The 25876-nt window shown below is 38.8% G+C and overlaps 1 protein-coding gene and 1 pseudogene across 1 annotated transcript in view; both read left to right on the top strand.

Annotated features, from left to right (window-relative positions):
* The window catches only part of CPA6 (carboxypeptidase A6), a 263728-nt gene extending 253777 nt beyond the window's left edge, over positions 1-9951 (top strand). The window contains exons 9-11 of the mRNA XM_068525813.1: positions 2294-2496; positions 6443-6527; positions 9764-9951. Coding sequence (XP_068381914.1) covers positions 2294-2496; positions 6443-6527; positions 9764-9951 — 476 coding nt within the window. The remainder of the gene's footprint in view (positions 1-2293; positions 2497-6442; positions 6528-9763) is intronic.
* A 10981-nt stretch (positions 9952-20932) lies between these two features.
* Positions 20933-21551, top strand: LOC137750927 (macrophage immunometabolism regulator-like; annotated as a pseudogene).
* The last annotated feature ends 4325 nt before the right edge of the window (positions 21552-25876 follow it).

Below are 25876 nucleotides of genomic sequence, written 5' to 3'. Positions count from 1 at the left end.
TGTAGTAGGAAGGCAAATTAAATTTTGCCATCAAACTGGCAAAAATCAAAAGGTGATACACTTTCAGGGTATTGTTGGTAGGTATTGAGGAGAAATGGTACTCTTCTACATTGCTTGTGGGAGTGTAAACAGTAACAAACTTAGTAAACAATCTGGCAGAACTTAAGAGAATTAAAAATAAAACCCTTTTAAAACTTTTAAATTTTGTATGATGTGAAATTTAAAACCTCTAAGTGAAAAAAAAATTGAAAATGAAAAAATAACCAATAAAAATATGCCACAATAACTATGACATCTTTATTTCACTCTCACATTTCAATAAGAGTTCAGCTAGGTATAAAAGTCTAGACTCATTTACTTTTTTCAAGAGTACTTTGAAAATGTTACTCTAGTATTGCTATTTAAAATGTCAGATGTGAATCTAATTCTCATTCCTTTATAGATGGCCTGCTTCTTTCTCTCTGGAATTGGTTCCTGTTCCTAAATTTCACTTTACTGTGTCAAAGTGTTGCTATTTTCTCTTTTATCTCTCGTGTTGGTACCCATTCAATCTTTCTTTAAGCGTGACACAATTTCAGTTAGCAGTTCTTCAAATATTTAACTTAATTTTTTTCTCTTTTAGAACCCCTATTAATCAGATGTTGACAATTATTCTATTTTTCATACCCTTTAATTTCTTTTTCTCATTTTTCCAATTCTTTGTCCCTTCTTAATGCCTTCTGGGAACATTTCAAAACCCACTCCATCTCATCAAGTCACTCATCAACTGTATTCACTCAACCCATGAATTAAGTTTTTTATTTCCATTATATCTCATTGGTTCTTTTTTTATAACTTCTTGTCCCTGTTTAATGTTTCCAGTGCCCTCCTATATGCCCTTGAGAATATTTATTAAGATTATTGTGAGTTCTTGTTTCTCTGGCTCATTACTTCTGCTCCCTCTGGAATTAGTTGCTCTATTTGTGATCTCTCCTTTCCAGTGCTTTACATCAGTGTTCCTCAAATGTCTCTTTATTTTTCCTATTCCTTCAGGAGTATCAGCTACAGTTTTTATATTAAGTTCTGAGTTCTATCCATATCCCACTTGCTTTTGAGGCATCTCCAGAATTAGACTCAAAGGAGGAAAACCACAATTGCCGTTAAGTTCCCCATCTAGACTCTCCTATGGCATCAATAAGATTTAACATCCTCAAGAATTAGCCTGATCTTAGTTGTCTTTTCATTTTCAGAAGTATTAGACTATGTCACAGACTCACCAAACATTTTCCATTTGTTTATGGAAAGAGTTACAGTGTTCCAGGGGCATGGGAAAGATTGTAAGGACTCAAAATGGCAAATCACTATGAAAAATGTCATTATTTACAAAATGTCTTGGAACTTAATACTGTGTGATTGTTATAGTGAATCTTATTTTCCTTCCTCCCCTTCATAGACCTGTATACATTTTTAATTTGAAAATTATTTAGTTTTGAGGACTTCTTAACTGAACTGACCCCTAAGATAAACTGGAGAGGCCTCAGGTTTCACAAAGCCAGTTTGCATATAGCTGATCTAAAAATATAACAGAAATTGGTATGGCATGTTCGGTGGAATTATTTCTGTCTTGCCTCCCTGTTCTTGATATATCAATATTTGTATCTTACCAGACACCTGTACAGAGGTCTAGCCTTTCCTTTGGATCTGACATTCATTTATTCAACAAATATTTGTTGAACACTTGCCATACTTGTTCTAGTTGTCAGGTGCCCAGCAGGAAAGACACAGTCCCTGACTTCACAGAGCATTAGAGTCTAACAAAGAATCCAGATGGAATGTAGGCTCTGTTAGAGCAAGGATTTCTTCCTGTGTTGTCTTCCAGTGTATCCCAGGCACCCAGATCAGTGTAAATACTGGTTGCATGTTAAATGAGTAAATTTTGACACTAATTACAAGTGTGTTGAGTGTTATGGTGGGCAAGTGCAAGTGTCATGGAGTGTATAAACAGGAGGCCTTTCCTGCTTTGGGGGGATCATGTAGAATTAGTTCTCCAACTGATAGAGCCCTCCCTTTAGAGTGGTTTATGCAAGCTTAAACAAGCAGCACCTAGTTCCTATTCAGGCTGCCCTCCCATTATGCATGGAGGCCTGAACTATCTTGGATTTTTCAGTATTGATTTCTTTAAATGAGAAGTTAGATGAACTGCTTAATAATACCATATGTTTCCAGAAATAAAAGAAAAATCAGTTTAACAACGCCAATTTGTGTTTCTTGCTTCTTGCCTGCCCACCCCTTCACCCCATTTTCTAATTTGCAGATGAAGGAGCTTCCATGCACCCTTGTGATGATACGTACTGTGGACCTTTCCCAGAATCTGAGCCGGAAGTGAAAGCTGTAGCTAACTTCCTCCGAAAACACAAGAAGCACATCAGGGCTTACCTCTCTTTTCATGCATATGCTCAGATGTTGCTGTATCCCTATTCTTACAAATATGCAACAATCCCCAATTTTAGCTGTGTGGTAAGTACTTGAAGCTGGATGTGTGTGTCAGGCTTCATCCTGTTCTAATGCTAAGACGGTTCTATGTAGTAGTGATAATAGCAAACACATTGTGTTTGTTCTAATAAGCATTTCATATATATATAAAATCTCATTTTTCATAATCATATGCAGTAACAATTATTATCCCCATTTTACAGATGAGGAAACTGAAACTTAAAGATGTTAAGTCATTATACTAAGAATACAGAGCTACTAAGTGTCATAGCCAGGATTCACCCCAAATCTAGCTCTAGCATTGTTGCTTTTAACCACTGTGCATGCTGCTTCGCAAATGCAATCATTTCAAACATATTTACATTCTTACCACAGGTTATTTGGAAAATGTCAGGATGGAGTTGATTAGCATTACAGCTTCGGTCACATATGCAGGGCTGTAATTAACTTTATTGAGTAAATAACTGTTTGTAAATTATGGTCTGACTCATTAATTAAAAGCAAGTTTTAATTTAGAAACGCTATTTGCTTAATGCTACTAAGTCTCTGGGCATGCATCTGACAAATTAGCGCTAAGAATGAACAGCCTTTCAGGCATGAGATTACCTGAAAGTGAAAGAGCAGAGTTCCTTCCTCACCTCATCTCAGAAACCCAACGAGCTATCCACTATAGGGACTAATTCCTCAGTCAAGTGAGTCTGGTTCAGAGCCTGTATCATCTGAAGGCCTATAAAGTTCAAGACCAGGCCAAACTAATACATAGTGTTAGAAGCAAGGAAGAGGGAGGGAGGAGTGATTGGGAAGGGGCACAGGCGGGCTTTGGGGTCGCTGTTGATTTTCTACTCCTTGGCTGGATGCTGGTTCTGGATGACTGCATACAACTTGTGATCATTCATTGAACTATAAACTTAAAATCTGTATACTCTTCTGTATGTATTTTATGCTTGAATTTAAAAGCGTTTATAAAAAAGCAGCATCCTCTCTCTCCCTATACCTCAGACTCCAAATCCTGCACCAGTTGCTTGGGGTTGCAGGAATTCCTGATCTAGATGGCCAGGACCCGGGAAGAATGAGGAACCTGAGGAGGTCAGAAGGTGGCCTGGGGGAAGGCTTGCATTCTGTCCAAAAGAGGAACTTTGTTCTTAGCATTTCATGCAAGAATTCTGAGCAAATTCTCTCTCTTGAGAAATATTGTAAAGGTGGGAGTGATATTTGATAGTGCTATTCTTCAGCTCCTCGGTGGATCAAATAGGCTTCTCATTCTTGGTGTTATTGACCTGGCAACCTAATCACCTTGTACCGCAATGTTTCTATATGCAGATGTTCAGCCTTTTCTAAATTGGACACAGCGTCTGTTTGTATTCTCACAACAGATTATATAGAATATGCAATATATTGAAACTACCACATGAGAATATTCTCCATATTTTGAACTTATCTTCCCATCAGGAGTTATTTTCCTTGTGTCTTGGATTGCAGGATGTGGTATGAAGAGTGGGTCAGTGGTTCACAACCAATGATGAATTTACCTCCCAAGGGACACTGACAATGTTGGAGACATTTTTTGATGGCCACAACGGGGGGGGGGGGATGTTATTGGCATCTAGTGGGTAGAGGCCAAGGATGCTGTGAAATATCCTACATTGCACAGGACAGCCTTCCACAGCAAAGAATGATTTAGTCCAAACTGTCAGTGGTGACCCCATTGAGAAATCCTGTTAGCGGGTTGCAGATAAGCTAAATCGCTAAAACCAAGATTACAATTCTCAGAAAATAGATAAGTCTCTGAATGTTAACCAGAAACCATTAAGTTCTGTTCAACTTGTTCAAAAACATTCCATCAATATGTAGGAGTCTGTGTTTCTGCTAACATATTTCGGTCACTAAGTTGCTTTAAATATGAAAATATTTAAATAAAAAATATACTCCTTACTTAGCTGAGGTCCAATAAGGGAGACCTGGGTCCTTCTGGACAAATGGAAAAAAGAAGGAATGGACAAAAGGAAGAATCACTTAAACTCTTTTAAATAGGTGCCATCCTGGAAAATAATTCTTAGAAAATTTTATGAAGCTTCTACTCTTTGTGGAAAGATCATGTCTAAACAGGCACCTGCACCTCACTGGCAGAAGTCCAGTGAGCCCAAAAGGCTAAAACTATGCATATGTTTTGCGAAAATAGGCAGAGTGGTTATCTTTTTTTTTCCTCAGTAGATTATTTTTCTTGGGTTTAGTCATCTGAAATAATGAGGAACAAAGGTCTCCTCACCAGCAGGATGCAATAATCTTGCAAATGTAGAAATTTCTGCCCTTGCCATGGGAATATTGCTGAGGCCATTGGAGAAGATGTTAAAAATCTTAGCACATTCTCCATTAAGATACCTCATTATGGTGTTTACATTCCCTTTCTGTCGGCTCCTGCAAGGAGAATGTCGTCATCAGTGAGATCAATTCATAAATGTCTGCCAGGTTCTGGAGCCTGGTTCCTGAATAGCCACCCAGTGTGGCATTTACTGCAAATGCGGCTTTCTGCATCCCTGAGGTGAGTGAGGACAGCCCGCTGAAGCCAGGTCCAGCACACAGCACCACGTTGCCCGGAGTGCTTCAACTGATGGATTAAATTATTCACAGGCAACTGGAAATGGGAGAGTTGTATACTGGTTTCAACACACTTCTTTTCCTCTCACTGGTCATACAATACTTCTCTAACTCCTTGCTGAAACTAGTGCTTTTATACCATTTGAAAATGTTTTCAAGGGTAGTCCGTGTCATTCTAGTTCATCTTAGAATATTCGCCTTTTAGTATTTTGAAGGTGTTTATTTTTCCTGCTTTTTGGCATTGGTAGGAAGTTCCACCTCAGAATTTCTACATCTTAGCCACACCTGGCTGAGCTCTGCCAGAAGCCTGTGTAACCTTAGAAGTCACAAAGCATTCTGAAAGTGTTTCCATTCCCACAAGGGATAAACACACAGAGCAAGAGGAGTCATTCTTACTGAATTAAAGCGTTTCCAAATTGATCCAAATGGGTTTTAAATACCTTGAACCTAGCCACTTAAAGATGTATGTACTTAAAGATCAATAAGATTAACTTGATACTGTTGCAGATCTATGCTTATTCAACATTCATGCAAGAAATAGTGATTGTCTGTTATATACAGGCACATTGCTAAATACTATATTTGTAGCTATGAGCAAGACTGACTAGGGCTCTGCCCTGTCAAGCATTTTGTAATTTATAGAAATGGGTGTCTCTGAACTAAAGTGAAGAGAACAGAACAGTAAATCAGCCTCAGAAGATGTATTTATCCCAACATAGCCACTCCTTGCTGTGTAACCCCAGCCTGACCACTGAACCTCGCTGGGCCTTCCTTTTCTCGTCTGTGTATGGAAATATTACTGATCACTGGCTCATTGTGAGAATTAATCAAGGGAAATAATGTGTTCTAAAACATATTGCAAAACGCAGCATGTGGGGGCTTCCCTGGTGGCGCAGTGGTTGAGAATCTGCCTGCCAATGCAGGGGACACGGGTTCGAGCCCTGGTCCGGGAAGATCCCACATGCCGCGGAGCAACTGGACCCGTGAGCCACAACTACTGAGCCTGCGCGTCTGGAGCCTGTGCTCCGCAACAAGAGAGGCCGCGATAGTGAGAGGCCCGCGCACCGCGATGAAGAGTGGCCCCCGCTTGCTGCAACTAGAGAAAGCCCTCGCACAGAAACGAAGACCCAACACAGCCAAAAATAAATAAATAAATAAATAAACAAACTCCAAAAAAAAAAGATTCCTCCGTGTCTTTAAAAAAAAATGCAGCATGTGACAAAGAGTAGCAATATTATTATTAAATATAGCTATTCACCAATGTGCCTAGTGTTCTCCAAATTGATGACTGATAATGCTCAGACAACGTGTCAGTGTTTCTAAAGGTTTCAATGCAATGATATAAGTGATAAAATTTCTCCATTGAACCTCACAGGAATCTGCGGCTTATAAAGCTGTGAATGCACTTCAGTCGGTATACGGCATACAGTATCGATACGGGCCTGCTTCCAGCACACTGTGTAAGTTTCCTGTGGATACTGTGTTGGAATCATCTCTTGAACCAATATCCTGTGTAACGACCTCCCTCAAAAACCCCAGGAAATGTGTTCCCCCATAAAGTGAAAATTTTGACTACCAAATTAGCCAAGGAAGATGGAGGGAGTTTATGTCTGATTAGTTTTACCCTGCTTGACAGAAATCACTGTACCAATTGAAAAAATCCTAAGCAGAGAATATTCTAAGCATGTAGTAAAGACTGCAAGGTTGAACTGAGATCTTATGACAGTACAAAGTACCAAAATGGGCTCCTTAAGCAGTTGTAACTACTGCAAAGGTAGAAATGGGCCTTGAGAAGATAATGATGTAATGTTTGAGCCCTTGAAAGAGCTTCCCTTTTATCCCTTCCCTCTACCATTCTTGTTATGAAATTCTGTTTCTTACGTAACACCTTCAACTGAATTTCCCCTTGAAAGGTAATTAAAATATTTCTTATTTCATATGAAATAAAGAGCAACCAGGTATATGGAAAGAACTTGGACAAAGAACCAGGAGAAATGGATTCTAGTCTTCATTCTGCCACTAGTTAGATGTAATCCTGACAAATATATTAGTCCTGGGCTTCAGTTTCCATAACTGTTAAATGAGGAATTGGACTAGATCATTTCTCATGGCCTTTCAAACTCTAAAATTCACTGACTATATGACTTGAAAAATCTAGTGAGAAATCATATATTTCTGAATGTCTAGCGGTGTTCCAGGAGCTTGCCGTGATCGTATAGTGGTTAGTACTCTGTGAATGTCTACGCATGCATATGAAGGTATATACACACATTACATATATATGTATACATAGTGACATCTGATTATACTTGTTAGTGAGGTAGCAAATTTCTCCTTGATTTCTTTAATTTACCCATCATTATATTCCTAACCACTCACTTTCTTCAGCCTTCAGCAGAAATGCTTGGTTTGTTAATTAACACTGTTTATCATATAAGTTTATCCTAGTAATGGTAGTGTCTTAAGTATCAGAGGTTTTTTCTTAAGTTCATGGTCATTGGTCTAATGCTGACCTTTTTACAGCTGTTTTTTTAACAGAGCCACCTTGAAAGGGGAAATGTAGTATTTTTAAAAATCACATTACCAGTTAATGCCAACAATATATATTAAAAACCTAACAACATTAATTTTTAAAAATCTTACTCTCAGTTCACCTTTTCAGCTTGGTATCAAGGCACAGTCATAGTATTATATTTACCAAGAACAACCTGTTACCATAGAAGTGAGGCTGTCATATCACTATGATGTAAGTGTTGGCAAATATTGTCTATGACTTTGGCTACTATGACTACTATTTGCAGGTCCAGTAAATCTAACTCAGAGGGACAGTGAAGCCACAGCCTGCCTTCTGTCCCCAACTGAAGCAAGGGGGGCCTGGGAAACAGCAGAGTTATTTAATTGTCATCATCACATAATTCTATCTCTCACTTTTCCTGGCAAAAATAGCATTAAAAAGTGGTATCATTTGAGTGGGAAATTTTTTAAATAATAAAATGGGGTTATGTCAGGCTGGATCATATAAATTTCAGGGAGAAAAGTATAGAAAGAGTCTTCTATGAAAATTCATTCATTTATTAATTAATTATTAAAAGCATGTTAGGCTAAAAAAAAACTGCATACTAGGCACTTTGGGGTGTAAATATGCACAACAATAACATCTAATATATCCTGAGCACATTATTCAATTTTTGCAACAACCCTATGCAGTAAGTATTATGATCCCTTTTTCAAAGGGGAGACTGAGGCACAGAGAGTCACGGCAGGTGCTGGGACCAGATATAGCCCAAGCCCTAAAGCACCTGCACTTTCAACTCTGTGCTGAAAAGCTAGAGCATGTAAAGTCATAGGAGCCAGAAAGCGAGAGTTACCAGAATGGATTTGTCAACTAGGTTAAATGCTGCTGAGAGGTTGAACGTGGGATCCGAGGGGAAAGAAAAACAAAAAAGGAGATCAGGCCTGCTGTCATTGGTGACCTTCAAGAACAAAGGTTTCACAGCCTGGCAGAGGCAAGAACCAGACTGAAAGTGGTTGAGGATATAGAAGCAACATACATAGATTCTCTTTTGAGTTCTAAATCGAAAGGAAGAAGAAAAAGAAGATGGTATATAATAGGATCACGAGAAGGAAGTGCTACAGGAAAGCAGTGCTTGGACATTTTGGTGTCCAAAATGCAAGATGCAAGGTGGGGTTGGGGGGAGGTTTACTAAGGAAACAGGGTCCTAGAGAAGACAGCAACAAATGGGATCAAACCACACCAAGTGTAAAAGACGAGCAGCATTTCTTCCTGAGCTAGAAGGAGACAAGTCAGGATTGCGATGTAAGCAGAGGAGGTGATGGGCTAACTACCCATGATGAGTATGGAGACGGTGGTAAAGTGAGGGGCAGGACCAGAAGAGAATGAGAAAGGTTCCATAAGTGAAGGTCTAGAAAAAGGAGCCCAGGGCACCACTGGTAATGGAGAAGCACCACAGAGATTAGCATGAATTTCCAACACACAGTTTCTCCACCTACCTTGTGAGGGAGAAAACAGAGAAACTGGACTAGGGATTGAGAATTAGCAAAACAAAAGCTGAAAAGGACTAGAAAAAGGGTCTGGTGAGAAATTCAGTGGAGTAATTAACCATGCCCAGCTAGAGAGTTCAATGAAATTGTAAGAAGCCCAGGGGAAGTCTGGAAACTGTAATAAGTAAAGGCAAAGAACAGGTTCATCAGGAGTGAAAAAATAGGGCGAGAAGAAGAAAAGAGGTTTTCTGGGATCAGAATTTCAATATTCTAGACCTTAGAAAAGGAGAAGAACTGAGAAGAGAAAAAGTCCACAGTGTGATTATGTTTATTGGAGAATAAAGTGAAGGTGGAGAGAAATGATATTGGAGTTGCGGCTAAGAAATTGAGGTCATCATACTAGAAAAGCATTACTACTTAGACTAGCTCCTCAAAGAACAAAGTTTCCATAATTGGCAGAGGCAAGAACCAGATTGAAGGTGGCTGGGATGATTTATGATGAAAGCAGGTATGATTTATAAGTTCCATGAGCCTGATGCTAAGGAACTCAGCTTAAACTGCTCTCGTTGAAAGGGTATTTAATTGGAAAGATTTAGTACAGCTTAGTAAGCAAGTACTATATATACATTTTGAAAATTATGCAGACTCTTTAGTGAAGCTGACTTTTTTTTTTTTTTTTTTTTTTAACTTTTAGATGTGAGCTCTGGTAGCTCAATGGATTGGGCCTACAAAAATGGAATACCGTACACATTTGCTTTCGAACTACGTGACACTGGGCATTTTGGCTTTTTACTCCCAGAGATGCTCATCAAACCCACCTGTACAGAAACCATGCTTGCTGTGAAGAATATCACGATGCACCTACTAAAGAAGTGTCCCTGAGATGCCCCAAGGGGCAAGTCAACCTCCAGAGAGAGCTGGTTCTGCACAAGAGCTGCTTGGCAGTGGGTGCAAATTGTTTTTAAAGAGAAGGGCGATTACTGAGAGGGAACTTATCTGGGGACTTTAAGAGGACCTTCTCGTGCAATTCAACTCTCTGTGGCAATAAAAAATGGTGGAGAAAAAAATTAGAGTATAACCTAGTTTGTGGTAAGAGAAGGCATCCATTTTCTGCCCCTTTAGAGTCTTATTTGATTAAGCGGGGAGGGGAGATTTTCTAGTTCTTTGGTCTCAAGAAATGTACAAATTGAGGATTCCACTTCAATAAATCTCATGTTCTCAATTAAGATCTAGGCTACTGGGGCTTCCTTGGTGGTGCAGTGGTTAAGAATCCACCTGCCAATGCAGGGGACACGGGTTCGAGCCCTGGTCCAGGAAGATCCCACATGCCGCAGAGCAACTAAGCCCGTGTGCCACAACTACTGAGCCTGCGCTCTAGAGCCCGCGAAGCCACCGCAATGAGAAGCCCACGCACCGCAACAAAGAGCAGCCCTCGCTCGCCGCACCTAGCAGCAACAAAGCCCGCGTGCAGCAACAAAGACCCAATGCAGCCAAAAATAAATTTAAAAAAAATTTTTTTTTTTTTTTAATTTTAAAAAAGATCTAGGCTACTAATGGTGTTTACTCGCTTGGTTTCCATGTAAAATGAAGATTTTTGGAATGGAAAGAACTATATTTCTTAATATAATAAATATACAAGTTAATAAGACCTCAGATTATTCACATCGCCCCCTGGCATTAGTGCACCAAACACCTATAAAAATGTAGCATGGAAGAGCACTTCTATTTATACTTTGAGAATGCCACTTAAAAAAAAAAAAGAGGAAGAGCCACACAGTGTTAAGAGCTTTATACTTATTAACAATCTCACCAATTCCTGAAATACTATGAGGTGGATACTATTATCATCCCCATTTTTCAGATGAAGAAATTGAGGTTTAAAAAGGTGATATAGACTCCCATTTCCAGGAATATGACAGGATAAGTATCTGGACTGCTGGAAATAACTAAAATTTCTGGACAAAACATAACTTTTTAAAATCATCTTTGAAACATCAGACAAAGAAGTAAGGAAATCCCAGGCCAGGCACTGAGTGAAGGCAGGGTCCTAGAAATGTAAGCAATACTCTGTTATCCCAAGAGCATTTGTCAAATCAGCTAAGTGCAGACTGATTTTCACAGCATTTTGGAGAATGGGCATAAGAACAAAGCCCAACACTAACTAGTCCGAGGTGGGAGGTCTAACAGCAGATTCTCCTCCTACCAGAATTCTGGGATTCCAAAGTGCTAATCCTTCAGTGTAAGGGCAAACTGCAAATAAACCCCCATACTACCTCCAATGGACCACAAGGAAAACTGACCATTTCAGATTTTGGCAAGAGTAGAGAGGGGAGAAATTGCCACTGAGAATTTGGAACCACAAGTCAGCCCCCACCCAGGTTTGTGGCACAAATTCAGATTACCTAGATGGTCTGATAAACCTCTAGCCAAGAATTTAATTCTGATTAATCCCAGATTGGTTATACCCTCCAAGTATTTGGTAGAAGCAAATCCTCTCAGAGGATTTATCTGACCAAAACACCTCATGAACACCAGGATAAAGAGATGAGCCTAAAAAGTTCCAGAGAGAAAAAGAAATGATCACAAGGAAATGAGGACCAGAGTAGCGTGAAACTTCTCAACGGCACCACTGAAGCTTGAAGGTGATGGAGAAATTTGCCTTTAGAGGTTTGAGGAAAAATTCTGTCCTAAAAATCAATACCCAGCAAAACAATCAATGAAATGTTAGAATAGAATATAGACATTTTCATAAAACTGAGGTCCTAGATATTTACCTTTCTCTGGAAACTCCTGAAGGATATGCTCTACCAAAATGAGGGTGTAAACTAGGAGAAAGCTGTAGAACCCCAGGAAACAGGAAATTCAACATAGGAGAAAGGAAAGAAAAAAAAATCTCAAGATAGAGAATCTGAAAAAGGATAGATATATAACTAAATCACGTTGCTGTACACTTGAAACTAACACAACACTAAATTAACTATACCTCAGTTTAGAAATAAATAAAATTATAATTTACCTTTCCATTAAAAATATGCAAGATAATGGTGAAGGAAAAAGTCCCACTAACAGCATATGCCAGGTTTAGAGAATAACTAACTTGGAATAGGAGGAAGAAACCTAAAGACTTTAGATGAAGTTCTCCAAAATAAATATGAAACAGAACATTTAAACACGTTCAAGGCAATTTACTTATATCAAGAATCTAAGGATGAGTTAGTAATAAAAGCACAGAAACCAAACAAACCAAAAAAAATAAAACTTAAAAAAAGGCAACCGTTAAGTCTGGTGAAAACAATGAGATACACAAGAGAAGAAATATAGCCTACTATGTGACTTACCTATAAATAATATTTATATAGTTAAAATGTCAGCCCCAAATACTGATTTAACCAAAAACTGTGATGTAAATATGAGAAGGATAGAAAGAAGTAAATGTATGTGAGAGGGAGGTATAGAGTTACATCCTCATCTGCCATAAGAAGTCAATAAACAACATCTAAAACCAAAAAAAAAAAAAAAAAAAAAAAAAAAAGCAGTATCTGTATTGTTATTTCAAAATAAGAAAGTAAGTGCTAGAAGACCAAATTTTAATGATTAAGAAATACTGGCTAACGAGAGGGACCTGGGAGTAAGGAAGGCTGGCGCAGGGGACTGCCGCTTTTAATATAAGCCTAATCATATTATTTGTCTGTTTTTTAAATATGAAAAATATCATGTAGTATATTCCTTTTAAAAAGCTCCCAAGTACTCACCACCCAATCGTTTTGATGTTTATAAAATGTACATTGTTTCAATTAAAAAATTAAATTTAAAAGATTAAATAAGATTATCTGTGGAATGCATAGGGTAGAACCTAAACTATAGTAGACACCCAGGAAATATTAGTTTTGTCTATGTTTTACAAATCTAATTTATCTTGTAGTCCCAGTTATATATTTCCAGGAATGGATCTCAGGGAGGTTTGAGGCTTAGTCCTGCTAAGGGATACTACACCTGGTAATTTAAACTTCAATTCATCCCATCTGGCAGTAAATGCTCAGAAATGATCTGGGTTTGGGGGTTGTTTTATGCTACTTATTTCTACCCACAGAACAGGCGAAGGTCAAAGTGTCCAGAAACAACCAGGAGGGCCAGAGGCTCATGAAGACCCCCCAAGAATGGGAAGAGGCTGTTTCTCAAAGGACCTGGCAAAGATGCATGCAATCAACTGGAGTCATCTGGCGGCCTTCGTGGACCCCTGAGGAAACTTTTCCCTTGACTGGGTGTGTGCTGTGTGGCCCCTGCTCTGTTAGCTGTCTGTGTCCAGATCCTTTGCTCCTGTCTATTGATGCCTTTCCAAACATTATCATTCCTGTAACAACCAAACAGGAGTCAACTCCTGAATATTCAGGGAGAAAAAAAGAATTTACAGATAATCCCCGAAATTCATTTTTCATTGTATTTTAAATTTCTACCTATTCTATACCCTCTGCAATAAGATCTGTTAGCAAGTTAGTATCAAGAACCTAAATGTTATTATTTATCCCTGCCCTTCACATAGCGTAGGTGCTAAAAGTAATTTTTTCAAAGTGAAAACAAGGGCAACAGAAAATATAGAATCTGAATGATCCACAAACTAGCTGGGTATCTATTTTATTATCCACAAATAGATTCAAGATGAAATTTTGCCTTGATGAACCTCATGTAAATTCTTTTCAGGGCTTATTCTCACATTTCAGTAACACTATCTTTTACAGCTCAAGTTCTATAAGTGGGTATTTTAATATTTATAGGCTATTTTCATTTTTAATCCCTTTAAACTAAGCTACAAAATATACTGTTGGGTGATTTATGTTCAAGGCACTCTGCTAGGTGCTGTGTATGAGGAGGTGCTGGAGACAAAATGTGTTAGATTTATGTCTATACTTGCTTAGGAATGTAAAAGTTAACTTCAAACTAAAAACGGCACCTGCATTTTTAAAAATAGTTTGGCAAGATACATCCCTCATCCCCCACTTTCATTAATAGTAATTTTGTAAGTTCTGGTTATGCTGAGTTGTAGCTCTCAGCTTGGCTTTAGTGAGTGTTTTCATTTCCAAGGTCTGCCGAAACAAAGCATCACAAATTGCGTGGCTTAAAATGACAGAAATGTGTTGTCTCACAGTTCTAAGAGGATAGCAGTCCAAAATCAAGGTGTCAGCAGGGCCGTGCTCCCTCTGAAACCTGAAGGAGAATCCTTCCTTGCCTCTTCTTAGTTTCTGGTTGGTTGCCAGAAATCTTCAGTGTTCCTTGGCTTACAGCTACTTAACTTCAAACTCGGCCTTCCTCTCACATGGCCTTCTCCCTGTGTGTGTCTGTGTTGTCACATGGTGGTCTTCTTATAAGGCCACCAGCCATATTGGATTGGGGACCCACCCTACTTCAGTATGACCTCAACTGGTTCCATCTGCAGTGACCCTATTTCCATTAATAAGGTTGCATTCCGAAGTACTGGGGGAGTTAGGACTTAAACATATCTTTTTTGGGGGGAGGCAAAACTCACCCCAGAGCAGTGAATAAATATCCTGAGATACTGATGTTAATGAGTCTGTTTACAGAGCCAAAAAGTGGTGAATTTTGGGAGTTCCCTGGTGGCCTAGTGGTTAGGATTCCGGGCTTTCACTGCTGCGGCCCAGGTTCAATCCCTGGTCAGGGAACTGGGTGATGCAGACAAAAAAAATTAAAAAAAAAAAAAAGTGGTGAATCTTGCTTGAGTTTAATCTTTTGTTCTCAAGGCTGTCGGGGAATAGATGCAAATAAAACATATTTTTTAAGTTCTAACACTCCCAATGAGATTGTTTTTCATAGACTATTAATGGAAATAGAATGATCCACTATTTATAGTTTACTTTTTTAAATACTAAAATTATAGTTCAAATGATGATTTACTTTTCTTAACATGGGAAATTTGTTCATTTTAGGTAGAGTTGTATATTACCTTAGTTCCTGATAATGATTTGGGGCTGCTGCATCGTAAAATGTATTTACAGCTAAGTTATATTAGATCAAATCTAATTGATTAAATCAGAATTCTGTGCAACGTTAATTAAAGTATGCTGTAGATTAAGCAAAGTAATTACCTGAGCGATTGCATTTAATGGAATATTTTTATGAATCAGAATCCTGCATAATAAACCTGAAAATAGCTACACTGAATGCCTAATATATTTCACAAAACAAATTGCAATGAGAACTGCTAAGACATTTGAACAATGCACATGAAAATAAAGGCAACTTGAAGTTCTTCTAAAGCAGACTCTTAGTTCTTCATTTTCAATGTGCCACCAATCCCCCCACCATGTTTTTGCAGTTATGACTTTCAGAACTACCTCCTCTTTCCCCAGTGGATGCCCTATGGGAGTTTCTGCCCTGGGCATCCATGCTTGTTCTAACAGCCCAGGCTTGGGGAGAGAAGCATATCAAATAACTCAAGATGTTATAGCGTATAAACTCTGGAGTACAATTCACCTTATAATTTATGAGTTCAACTAAGAGGATAGCTTCCCACAAAACACTGAAACAGTGTTCTAAGTTTTAACCTGACCCAAGAGTAAATGCTTCTCCAGTTGGCAAGAATTAAAAGGTAACAGGAACACCCAGCCCGTCCATGAAAATGAGCCAGCAATTCAGTGTACCTGCTCTGGAGGAAATAATTTGGAACAACCAAATGACTGGTGTTAGGTTCAGTTACTGAATTTCTATTACAGCTATACTTCTGGCAGAAGTACAGATCCCTGCTACCCTAGGTAGAATTCTTCAGTAATTTCAAGATGTATTCAATATTGTAAGGGAGGCTATCTGATATCTGCTCAGCAGAAATTGTGTTGCTGGCTGTATTCAGATCCAACTGTCTATCTAAAGCAATATTGGTCTGAAATCTTGTGTAAGGTTTTCATTTGGTAGAGCAGCAGACATGAATAGACACTTTAATGGCTTTGTGCCAGGGTCAACAGGATTTCATAAAAGAATGAATATTTGAAGGAAGTGTCACTGCACCTGGCACCAACTATCATGGGAGATACATGAGGATCCCGAAGAGGTAGCACCGAGCTAACCAGGAATGTCCAAGAATCAATTTTTTGTGACAATAATTGTAACTCTGAATTACTGTTAATTAAAGAAATAATTCTCTACTGGGAACTTGAAATCAAATTAACTTTTTTTTTAGACTCATGAATACTAGCCTTTAGTTTTCCTTTAAAATACTTGGGAGTCTGTTCCTTTTATCATCTTTAGCTAAGCTGCTTTTATATAGACGACTTTGAGTCACAGTCAACATTTCAACCACAGATCGTATAGCAGTCTGCATGTTTTGTTAACCAATTAAGTATTCCAAGTATTTTTTAAGTATCACTACTAAAAGTGTTTCTCTTATGCCTGGATCCATTCCCCTTCTTTTAAGGGCAAAAGAGAATTCTAGATTCGCCTGTCTTAATCTCATTTCTCTGTCTCCCTCCAAGGTGAGTTCTTCCTTGGTACACCCGTTCTTGTGTTCTTAAGCTTTTGCGATGGGGAATTGGGAAGAAAGGTGAGGAAAGCAGAAGCGGAGCAGAGGCCTCCTTAGACAAATGGGGACTTTCCCAAGGACTCTGAAGGCAGGAGGTACAGGGCAGCTGCACTTTGTAGCATGATGGATAGGAGAGTAAAGAAGGAATTTTAAGAATCATTGCTGAAGATTATATATGGCTTTTGGGATATTCAAAAAGATTTTGAAATTACTGGGCCATATTCATTTGAATATATGAATATACATTATTTGAGAATGAACCATTTGGATCCTAGTTTTATAAACATTAAACCGTACCAGCTGTTTATTATAATTTTTGTGTGGCTAGCACCTTAGAATGCCCTTGCCATGTCCAGGGAATATGAAGGCTTAAGAATCCTGACTTCCCAAGATGGAACCCAGAAATAAGCCCGATATCATTTACAGAATACAAGCATGTGACTTAGGCTGCCCTAATAATTCAGTTACATAAGATAAGCTCTCAAGATCTGTTTACCACATCATGCCTACAGTTAACAATACTGGATGATACACTTAAAAATGTGTTCAGGGTAGATCTCATATGTTCATAACAATTTTTTTTAAAAAAAATCCATATAGGAAATTTTTTTTAAAAATAAAGAGAAGAAGTGAGCAACTTGAGGAAGGAGGCACCACACAGAATCCATATGGTGGCAAAAATAGCAGCCAACCAGACAAAACTAAGATACACGCACCCCTATGTTCATAGCAGCACTATTCACAATAGCCAAGACACGGAAACAACCTAAGTGTCCACTGACAGAGGAATGGATAAAGAAGGTGTGGTACATATATATGCAGTGGAATAGTACTAAGCTATAAAAAAGAATGAGATAATGCCATTTGCAGCAGCATGGATGGACCTAGAGATTGTCATACTAAGTGAAGTAAGTCAGACAGAGAAAGACGAATACCATATGATATCACTTATATGTGGAATCTAAAATATGACACAAATGAACTTATCTATGAATCAGAAACAGACTCACAGACATAGAAAACAGACTTGTGGTTGCCAGGGGGGAGGAAGGGTGGGGGAGGGTTGGATTGGGAGTTTGGGTTTAGCAGGTGCAAACTATTATATATACAATGGATAAACAACAAGGTCCTTCTTACAGCCCAGGGAACTATGTTCAATATCCTGTAATAAACCATAATGGAAAAGAATATGAAAAAGTATATATATATATATATATATATATATACACACTTCCCTGGTTGCACAATGGTTAAGAATCCACCTGCCAATGCAGGGGACACAAGTTTGAGCCCCGGTCTGGGAAGATCCCACATGCCGCAGAGCCACTAAGCCCATGCGCCACAACTACTGAGCCTGCTCTCCAGAGCACAAGCCACAACTACTGAGCCCACGTGCCACAACTACTGAAGTCCGCCCGCCTAGAGCCCGTGCTCCGCAACAAAGAGAAGCCACTGCAACGAAGAGTAGCCCCTGCTTGCTGCAACTAGAGAAGGCACACGCGCAGCCACAAAGACCCAACGCCACTAAAATAAATAAATAAATAAACTTATTTTTTAAAAGTTTAGATGGAAAATATGTGGGATTATTAAAATTTAAAGAAAGAACATGTATATATAACTGAATCACTTTGCTGTACAGCAGAAATTAACACATTGTATGTCAAATTATACTTCAATAAAATAAATTTAAAAAAATAGAAGCCAAACTCATGCTGCAGAAACAGCAGTGGGGGGCAGGGGCAACAGCAGTGAAGGCTGTGGTTAAGCTCTGCAGGCCTGTTCTGCAGCTTGTAGTTGGACATCATCCCCAGCCTCTTAGCTTCGAGCTGGTTCTCCCATAAATATTTGCATAATAAACTCCTTTCCTGTTTAATCAGCCAGCACCAATTTCTGGTGCCACACAAAACGTTTTATGAAAACTCTTTTTGGGTTACCTGTGAGAAGAATGGCTCAGTTTTCCGAAGTTACTCTGCTTTTATATTTAGCCCAGGCATTATTTGCCACATAATGTTACTTGTAGATTTTGATCAGTGGCTTTTAGTTCAAAGTTAGATTGTGTTTCCAAAATATTAATGAAAATGCCATGAGTAAACCATGGAATAAGTTATGTTCAAAATTCCAAATGTAATGGCTCTCGTAAAGAGAGGGCCCAATGAGACAAGATGTTTGGCTTTATATTTAGAAAAGAGTAAAGTTTCTGATTAGCAGTCCAGGGTCTCTAAGTCATACTCCAGAGGAGTCCTCCTTTAATTTTTATCCGTGCGATAGGGATAACAAGACTGGTATTACAGGTATATTGTGAAGGACCTGAGCCCCACATCATTCATACCAAGCAACATTCTCTAAATTTTACAAATGTGTAAGAATATAATGTAGGAGATGCAGGCAAATTTTACTAGGCCAAGGGGCGAAGGAGAGGGGAGGGGTGGTGGATATTAATCTAATCAAAGCTTGCAGAGATCTTCATTGATTATGGGTAAATGATCACTAGGATTCCACCTTGATCTACTTTTATCACAATCAAGATACTGGACACCTTGTTTAATGAAAGGAAATATTTTTTTTCTATAGCACACTGTTGACAAAGTAAGTCAACTTAGAAGAAAAATATTCCAGTAACTATCTCATCTAAAAGGAGGAGGAAATTATTTAAATATAGGCTTTGATGGGAAAAAATCTCCCTATTTGGTACTCCTGGGGTAATAAAGATTTTATTCTTGAAAGCCTAAACTAACAAGACTAAAATAGTTACTGGATACATTTACCATTCTGCATATATGACAAATAAGCAACGTGCTAGAGCAAATCCACGTCCAAAGGAATTGGTGTGTTTACCCAAAGGTTTATTGAACAACTACTCTGTGCCTCCTGCCAAGGTGATTCACAAGCAAAATCATAAAGAAGGTATAAAGTTGTCATCAATGCCTTCTCTCTTGGCAACTTCTCTGTCTCCTCTGGATAACCAGTTCCCTCTGCTGCCTCCCACTGTTCAGGAAATCCCACTATCACCATCACTATCCCCAGCTGAAGCATGCATCTCTGGCCTGCCTTTCCAGTTAGGTTTCAACCTCCAGATTTCTCTCCACTCCTTTTCCTACCAAGACTGACCTCTCTGGTGTGTCCTGAAAGGAAGTGCTCTTATCTGTGTTTTGGAGGGTTATTAGCTCCAGCTACCAAGACAATATACCACAGACTGGGTGACTTAACATTCATTTTCTCACAGATCTGGAGGCTGGAAGTCCAAGATCAAGGTTCCTGACTTGCAAACAGCTACCTTGCCTTTCTTTGGTGCATGGTATGGGGCGGGGGAGAGAGACAGAGAGAGCAAGCTCTCTGGTGTCTCTTTTCATAAGGACACAAATCCTATTGGATCTGGGCCACACCCTCGTGAACTTTTTAACCTTAATTGCTTCCTCAGTGGATCCATCTCCAAATATATCCACACTGGGGGTTAGGGCTTCAACATGAATTTGTAGGGAGTGGAGACACACAAATATTCAGTCCATAACAGAGGGGAAACAGTTAACTCAAACACAACACATGATGAAAGGATTTCAACCCTCTGCACAGAATGCACCTTCTGGCAGGGAATAATTGCTTAATAACCATGGGAAAGAATTTCTAACAATTCAGGAGGGTGAGTACAACCTGCACTTACCACATGCTTCCTGTGTCTACCCGACTCCCCTGGGTGCAAAGGGCACTCTCATCCTGGTTTGCAGTTCCTGCTTCTTCAGCGTGGGTCATGAATATGCAGTAAACCCCTCCACTGGTGTCAGGGCATGTGGTCACACACTGCATCCCCAGACCTTCAGGCCACAGGCCATTTCTGGTCCTGAACCATGCCAGGGTTTCAAGTCCACAAATAAAAAGGAGGACATCCTCTCCCCTGGTCTGGAAGTACACCATACAGCCATGCCTGGATTGTATTCCAAATTTTCTAAATCATTTATGCTTGTGCATGCACAGCAACAGACAAACAAACTTCCATATTCCGGACCTCTAAGTTTTTCCTTCTATATTTACCGGCCTTTGGGGGAATTAAATTACATTATATTACCGTGTAGTAGATACAGATGGTATTTAGAAATCTTAAAGGTGGGAGAGGGTACCCGGCTGGCGGCCTCAGCCCGGATCTCGGCGCCGCAACCCTGCGCCTCTCCCGCCCTTGTCTCAGTCTCCGCGGCCCCAAGCACGGCGGAGGCAGCAGAGCTGTGGGCCACTGTATCTGGAGTAGAGCAGAAAAATTATTATGCCTGTGTTCCCTTGGGACGCATTAGAAATTGGACACTGACATCTTCTGGGATTTAGGCTGGAGTGTGCAGACTGGTGCCTAAAATGGAAGTAGATGTTAATGGAGGGTCCAGAAGTCCCCTGACCACCCTGCCCTTGCCCGTGGCCGAGGTGAGCTCCCGGGAAAGGCAGAGGCAGAGAAGCCCCGCTGCTCCAGCGCTCAGTGCTCGCCGATGCGCCGGACTGTGTCAGGCTACCAGATCCTCCCCGTGGACTCTGTTTGGCTGGCTTCACGACTGGTGAGGAACTCCCGAAGTTAGCCCAGAAGTGCAGCGGAGGTGAAGAGAGTAAGGGAGAAGCCGTGCCTTCCTTGCGCTCCGAACAGCTAGATGCAGGACTTGCTCGTTCCTCTCGTTTGTATAAAACCAGAAGTAGGTACTACCTGCAGTAGGAGATTCCAGCTGTCAATGGCAGGAGGCGAAGGCAGATGCCCAGCCCAGGAGACAAGTGCACTAAATCTTTACCTTATGAACCTTAAAAAGGTCCTCCATGGGCTTCTGCCTCTTTGTCTTCTTAAAGGTAAGAGGGCTCACTCCAAATCTCTGGACTATCTCAATCTAGATAAAATGAACATCAAGGAGCCACTGACACAGAAGTGCTACAGTACCAGCTTCAACACTTAACCCTCAGAGGGGACCGTGTGTTTGCTAGGAATAATACATGAGTGACTTGCAGAGAGTGTAAACCAGTTTAGGTCAGCCTACGCTTGGCTTGAAAATTCCACTGTTGTACTCTGTACAGGACTGTTTACAGATGGTTAAATCAACTAAGTGTTCCTGGAACATAAAAATTGGATCAAATTTTGAATACAGGAATGAAATCACAGGTACTTGAGGTGAAATCATTCTAGAGCATGCAACTGCAAGGAAAACAGAATGTTGACCATTAGTTTGCATAGCTTTTTAGCTAGGAAAAAAAGGCTTTGGTACAGTAATATCATCTTTAAAATTCTGATACTCAAATTGGGAATGTTATCTGCTTGGTTGTTGCTGACTTGGTATGATTCATTAGAAATTTTTATCTTAAATATTCAAGTACTTCTTTAATCTCTGTATTTTACTATAAAATATATGTAATGATTTGTTTTATGAAATTTAGAACTTGAACATTGCTAAATTGGACTTTTTATTTCTAAATACTGAGTTTAAATATTTTATAACTGGTTTTGCACTGAAAAAATTAACATTTCAAACTGACAAGAGAACAATCTTTCTTCACTTGCCTCAGTAATATTGAGCAATGAATTTTTTATTTCCACATGAAAAGTTATTGATCTCTGTAAATTATTTCTTTATAGCATTATTAAAGTGTGTCTTCATAAAATTAAATTTGGGATACAAAATATTTATTTTACAACGGGTGGGGGGAAACTTTACCGGAAAATTTCCAACATGAAGTTTTCATAAGTTGAAAAAGTTTCCTTAGTGCTTATTTTCTAATTTAAAATTCATCCGGAACTTTAAAATGGAAAGGATTCTTTAAATTGGGGATTATAGGCATAACACTGTTTGCATCTGAATGTTCTGTAAGTGAATGGAACTCTAATAGAGGAATTCATGATTTCTACTCTCACGTGCTTAAACTAAGTATGAAGTGATACCATTCAGCATGGCATCGGGTCGTTTCAGTTTTACCTCTGTGCAGCACAGGCACTCACTGAAATTCCAGTTTCTAGGATTAGTGCAGGAGCCTGAAGTGCCTCTACAGTTTTAATGAGTTAATCCTGGATTACTTAACAATTTATGTCAATTGCACTGGTTTAATTTGTTGCTAAAGGAATAATGCCCTGGCTTTAGTAACAATTGCAGCTCAACTATTCCTGAATATATTTTGGGGAAAAAAATGTATGTAATTTACCTTTTGTAAAAGTTTCTATTTCTTTTCTTTTTTTTTTTTGACTCTTGAAGGTGCAATTTATTACTGAATTGGCATTTCTGGCAGCATAGACCTCCTTTTCTTCTTTTTTTTATGAATTTATTTATTTATTTTTGGCTGCGTTGGGTCTTCGTTGCTGCGTGCAGGCTTTCTCTAGTTGCGGCGAGCGAGGGCTCCTCTTCGTTGCGGTGCATGAGCTTCTCACTGTGGTGGCTTCTCTTGTTGCGGAGCACTGGCTCTAGGCACGCGGGCTTTAGTAGTTGTGGCTCATGGGCTCTAGAGCGCAGGCTCAGCAGTTGTGGGGCACCGCCTTAGTTGCTCTGCGGCATGTGGGATCTTCCCGGACCAGGGCTCGAACCCGTGTCCCCTGCGTTGGCAGACGGGTTCTTAACCACTGAGCCACCAGGGAAGCCCAGTATAGACTTCCTTGTTTTAAATTTTATTTTGGAGGCTGTGAATTTCTAAGGTGTTAGCAGTCTTGCTTATAAAATAAGAACACCTTTTAATTAAATGAGTGGGTCATTCCTGTTGCAGTTGTGACTTTTCTTTGGCAAGAAAAAATGTCAAACTCTAGAGCAGAATAACTATTAGAAAACCCTAGGAACTCTTAATCAACGTTTACTATACTTTCACTGAGGCAAATCATGTGAAAGAGCCTTGGGGAAGTTGGCCCATATCTTACTGAGTTGATCAGATTTCTTGGTGGGCTGGAAATTTTCAGCTGTTGTACATTTTAAAGTAAATTGCACCATTGTAATATATTGTATTGACGAATGATCACTAAGATTAATTATATCTATACAGTCATTAGTTTGACAAGAAATAGAATCCTGTCAGATGCCAAAGAGTTGGGATTTTTACATTTAATGATTAAACACCATTATTTATTGACGATTTACCCTGTGGAACTGTATTATTTCTAACTATGAAATAAAAGGGTGATGTAAACACACACACACACAAAAAGAAATCTTAAAGGTTGCTTTGCTTGTACCTCAGAAACACAAAAGGAACTAAGATGATTACCATTACTTTTTTTTCCTGTCCTATTCTCACATAGGAATCTGAGCAAGTGCTATCTCAGCAGCTACCTAACCATAACAACTATTCTTAAACATGAAAAAAAAAAAAAGTCTTCCGGAAATTTTATTTACCAAATATCTATGCATTTACACTCAAAGAATCTCAACAATGAATTTTGTGATAATACTTGAAAAGTGGTTTTAGTTTTATAAAGTACATTATACTTTCTAGTAATTTGGCAATATCCCTGGGAATTTAGATAGTAATATCAGAATGCTACCTACACAAGAAGCCTAGTTCAATAATTACTTACTGATTAATTGCAATACAATTATTTCTAAAAAGTGAGACAGAAAATTCAAGTGATTTGAGTATGGTTTCTCGTCCAATTAGTGGGCAAAGCTAAGAAATAAGATAAGTCCTCAGGTTGTTTTTTTTTTTTTAAAAACTTACAGAAATTTCTAAACACACAAAGGTACTATAACATAAACTTCATGCTCCCATCACCCAGTTTCAACAATTATCACCATTTTATTTTGCCAAACATTTCATCTTTCCTTCTCTGACTTTTTTCTTGTTGCAGTATTTTAAAGCAAATCCTAGATGTATTTCACCCATATTTCGGTATATATCTCTAATACATTTTTATATTTATATGTTTATCTTTATATTTTATGTGTATTTGTAGTAGATCAACAGTTTCCAAAAAAGTGGCCAAAGGACTTAGACACCTAACAAAATATGCTAGTACCCGTCTTTCATTTTTTCCCTCTATGTATTTCTCTCCCTCAAAAGAGGAAATCCAAATCAATTTTAATAGGTCAATAAACAGAAAAGTAAAAAGAACAAAACCCAGTAATCTTGATGGCAGAAATTTAAAATGTCAGCTTTAAGGTTACTTTAAAACATTTCGATAATGTTCCATTTCCATGAAAAGTACAAGCAAATCCCACTATTTTCCTCCAAGAAATCAGGTCCCTGGAAAAAGTCATAGTGTGGAAATTCCATTCTGGGTACTCCAAAACTCCTGAGGTTGTATAAAGTCTGCATATATATAATTTGCTATGGAAATTGTGGTGGTATTTAATAAAATATAAATTATTCCTGGGTGTCTCACCTTGTTAAATATTTATTTGGTATATAATTTAACAAAGGTTCTCTGATATTACTATTTTATGGGTTTATCAAATTTTTAATTTATTCTAATTCTAATATGGAATTTTAATTTCACACTCATTAAAAGGCTCCATTCACTACAGAGGCAAATAACTGACCTGTAGAGTAGCCATAAAGCCTGGCAATAGAGGCAACCATATATAATAAATGGTTTATTGATATTACATGACAATACATTATGTTTGATTGTCGTCCCTCATTAATGATGCATAGTTTAGTGTGCTGGGCAGAATGGCAATGGATGGGATACATTAACACTGCATTTCTAGCAATCCTTGTACATACATCTGTAATGCATTGCCTCCAATCATTAGTCTCAAATGATACCTGGAATCCACAGAATCAGCAACACCTGGGAATGTTAAAAATGCAAATTTTCGGGACCTCACCCCAGACCTCCTGAATCAGAAACTTGGGCTCAATTGTCTGTTTTAATGAGCTCTGCAGGTGATTTTGATGCAAGCTAAGGTTTGAGAACCACAGGCTCAAATTATTTGTGCCTGATTTTTACTGAACAAAAAACCAAACCAAAACCCCTGCCCTTTCAGCATACCCCAAGCATAGAGTTGCCAGATTTAGCAAATAAAAATATAGGACACCAGTTAAATTTAAATTTCAGATAAAAAAGTAAATTTTTAGTATAATCATGTCCTTGCAGTTATGTCCCATGTATATATCCCACTTATGCAAGGGATATATAAGTATCTCCATGCATACTTATACTAAAAAATTATTTGTTGCTTATCTGATATTCAAATTGAACTTTTCATCCTGTGTCCTGAGCTTTTCTGGCATCCATACCCAAGGGTGTTCTGATCTAGCCAGCATTCGGCATACTCCACAGGGCTATGTCACCCAATCCAGTTTTAGAAATTATCACCCCTACCAGCCTCTCACCCCTCTGGGGTCATATGC

Source organism: Eschrichtius robustus, chromosome 17, assembly GCF_028021215.1.
Source record: "Eschrichtius robustus isolate mEscRob2 chromosome 17, mEscRob2.pri, whole genome shotgun sequence".
NCBI classification, from domain to species: Eukaryota; Metazoa; Chordata; class Mammalia; order Artiodactyla; family Eschrichtiidae; genus Eschrichtius; species Eschrichtius robustus.
This window is presented reverse-complemented; position numbering and strand designations above follow the sequence as displayed.